At 47.6% G+C, this 2398-nt stretch overlaps 1 protein-coding gene across 1 annotated transcript; it reads left to right on the forward strand.

Moving 5' to 3' along the window:
• Window positions 1-292: 292 nt before the first annotated feature.
• LOC131004654 (AAA-ATPase ASD, mitochondrial-like) lies at window positions 293-2157 on the forward strand. Its single transcript, XM_057931358.1, has one exon. It carries the CDS (start codon window positions 376-378, stop codon window positions 1984-1986), a length of 1611 nt encoding a protein of 536 aa, XP_057787341.1. The 5' UTR covers window positions 293-375; the 3' UTR covers window positions 1987-2157.
• The last annotated feature ends 241 nt before the right edge of the window (window positions 2158-2398 follow it).

Here is a 2398-nt window from a genome sequence, read left to right on the forward strand (position 1 = left end):
CTCAAAAATAGTGTTAAGTATCTAATTTTATTTTTAAATTTAGATTGTGTCATTTGAAATTGGACAACCCAAAATAGAAATTGAGTCACTTGAAGTGAGATGGAGGGGAGTATTATATTACTTCAAAAAAAGAAAGAAAAGTAAACTCTAATTTGAAAGGGACATCTAAAAGAAAACGAAATCTATGAGTAGAATGGTATTGTATTAAGAAGAAATTGCGAGTTAATTAGGCGGAAACATAAGAAATTAATGAGGCAGTGGTGGCCGGTGGGGCAGACCTCTATAAATATTGGCTTCTCGCAGCTTACTCCTTCCTCGCCCAAACACACTTTATTGAAAGCTAGCAGAGAAAGCAATCAGGTCGCGGAAAGTAAAATGATAAGCATGGCGATAATGGCGACCCAAACGGAGAAAGTGGTGGCGAGTCTGGCGGCAATGGCGACACAGACAGGCAAAGCAGCTGCAGGCCTGACGGTGGTGTTCGCCATGTTCCAAAACTACTTCCCCTGCGAACTCCGCGTCCTAATCATGGAGTGCTACGACAAATTCGTCAATTTCGTGTACCCCTACATCCAGATCACCTTCCCCGAGTTTCAGGGCGACGGCTTCCGCCGCAGCAAGGCCTACTCCGCCATCGAGAGGTACCTCAACACCAACTCCACCAAGCAGGCCAAGCGCCTCCAGGCCTACGTCGTTGACGACTGCGACGCCGTCGTCCTCTCCGTCACCAACAACGAGGAGGTCGCCGATGAGTTCAAGGGCATCAAGCTCTGGTGGACTTCCCGTGAGCATAGCCCCACCAAGCAGTCCATCTCCTTGTGGCCCAGGAAGGATGAGAAGAAGTACTTCCGCCTCACTTTCTACCGCAAACACCGCCACCTCGTCACCACCGAGTATATCAAGCACGTCTTGGACCAAGGGAAGGCCATCACCGTGCAGGAGCGCCGGAGGAAGCTCTGCACCAACAAGGCCGGAACCGCCGGCGGCGGCTGCGGCGGCGGCGGCTATGGCTTCGGCGCCGGTCTGTGGAGCGAGGTGGTGTTCGAGCACCCCGCCACATTCCCTACCCTGGCCATGGACCCCGTCAGGAAGCAGCGAATCGTCAATGATTTGCTGTATTTCTCGAAATCGGAGGAGTATTATAAGAAGGTGGGGAAGGCGTGGAAGCGGGGGTATCTCCTCTACGGCCCCCCGGGAACCGGCAAGTCCACCCTGATCGCCGCCATGGCTAATTTATTACAGTACGACGTGTATGATCTGGAGCTCACTGCGGTCGACAACAACACTGAGCTGCGGAAACTGCTGATCAACACCACCAGCAAGTCGATTATAGTCATCGAGGACATCGATTGCTCCATCGACGTGACGGCCAAGAGGGAAGACGACGACGATGACAAGGAAGAAGACAAGGGCGCAGCAAAGGATCCAGTGAATGAGGAGAAGAAGAAGAAGAAGAAGAAAAAGCGCAGTAATGTGACCCTCTCCGGGCTACTCAACACCATCGACGGGCTCTGGTCGGCTTGTCCCGGGGAAAGGATCATCGTTTTCACGACCAATCATGTGGAGAAGCTGGATAAAGCACTGATCCGGAGGGGGAGAATGGATGAACACATAGAGTTTTCCTATTGCGGGTTCGAAGCGTTTAAGATATTGGCCAAGAATTATTTGGACACTGATTCACATGAATTGTTTGCAAAGATTAGGCAGCTGCTCAAGGAGACGGAGATGACTCCGGCCGATGTTGCTGACAAACTCATGCTCAAATCGGATGTGGAAGATGCCGACACTAATTTGCTGAGATTGATCAAAGCGTTGGAGGAGGCCAAGGAAAAAGCCAGACAGAAAGCGGAGGAAGAGGACAAGAACAAGGCCGAGAAAGAAGAGCAAGAGAAGAAGGTGGCAGAGGAGAAAGCCAGGAATGGGAGTACTGGTGATCAATCTTTGGATAATGGAGTGAAAGAAAATGGTCAAACAATTAAATTATGATGATATATATGTGCGCGTGTGTGTGTCAGTGTGTGCGCCAAGTGATGTGTATGACATGTAAGATTTGTTGTTAAATCCTTAATTAGTGTGATATGTATGCATGCATGTTTATATCAGTATTGAATTAGTAGGATAAATGATGCAAAAGTGGTGGTACCGTGGTAGTGTATATATTCATTTGTTGATTAATCTTCAAACTAATATTTCGAGCATATTCTAATAGCCATTTAATTAAGGTGTAAGAGATTAACACGGTAGCATACTGAAATAAATTGAAAGTAGTGAATATCTGATGAGCAAGTAAACGGACGGAGCTGCAGGTTTCAACTCTCTACGTACAACCCATATATATTTAATACTATTAGATTGGGCCCAACCAAATTCCTCATTAATGATGATGATAGATCTTCCA

The sequence above is a fragment of the Salvia miltiorrhiza genome, unplaced genomic scaffold (genome assembly GCF_028751815.1).
Source record: "Salvia miltiorrhiza cultivar Shanhuang (shh) unplaced genomic scaffold, IMPLAD_Smil_shh original_scaffold_447, whole genome shotgun sequence".
Lineage (NCBI taxonomy): Eukaryota > Viridiplantae > Streptophyta > Magnoliopsida > Lamiales > Lamiaceae > Salvia > Salvia miltiorrhiza.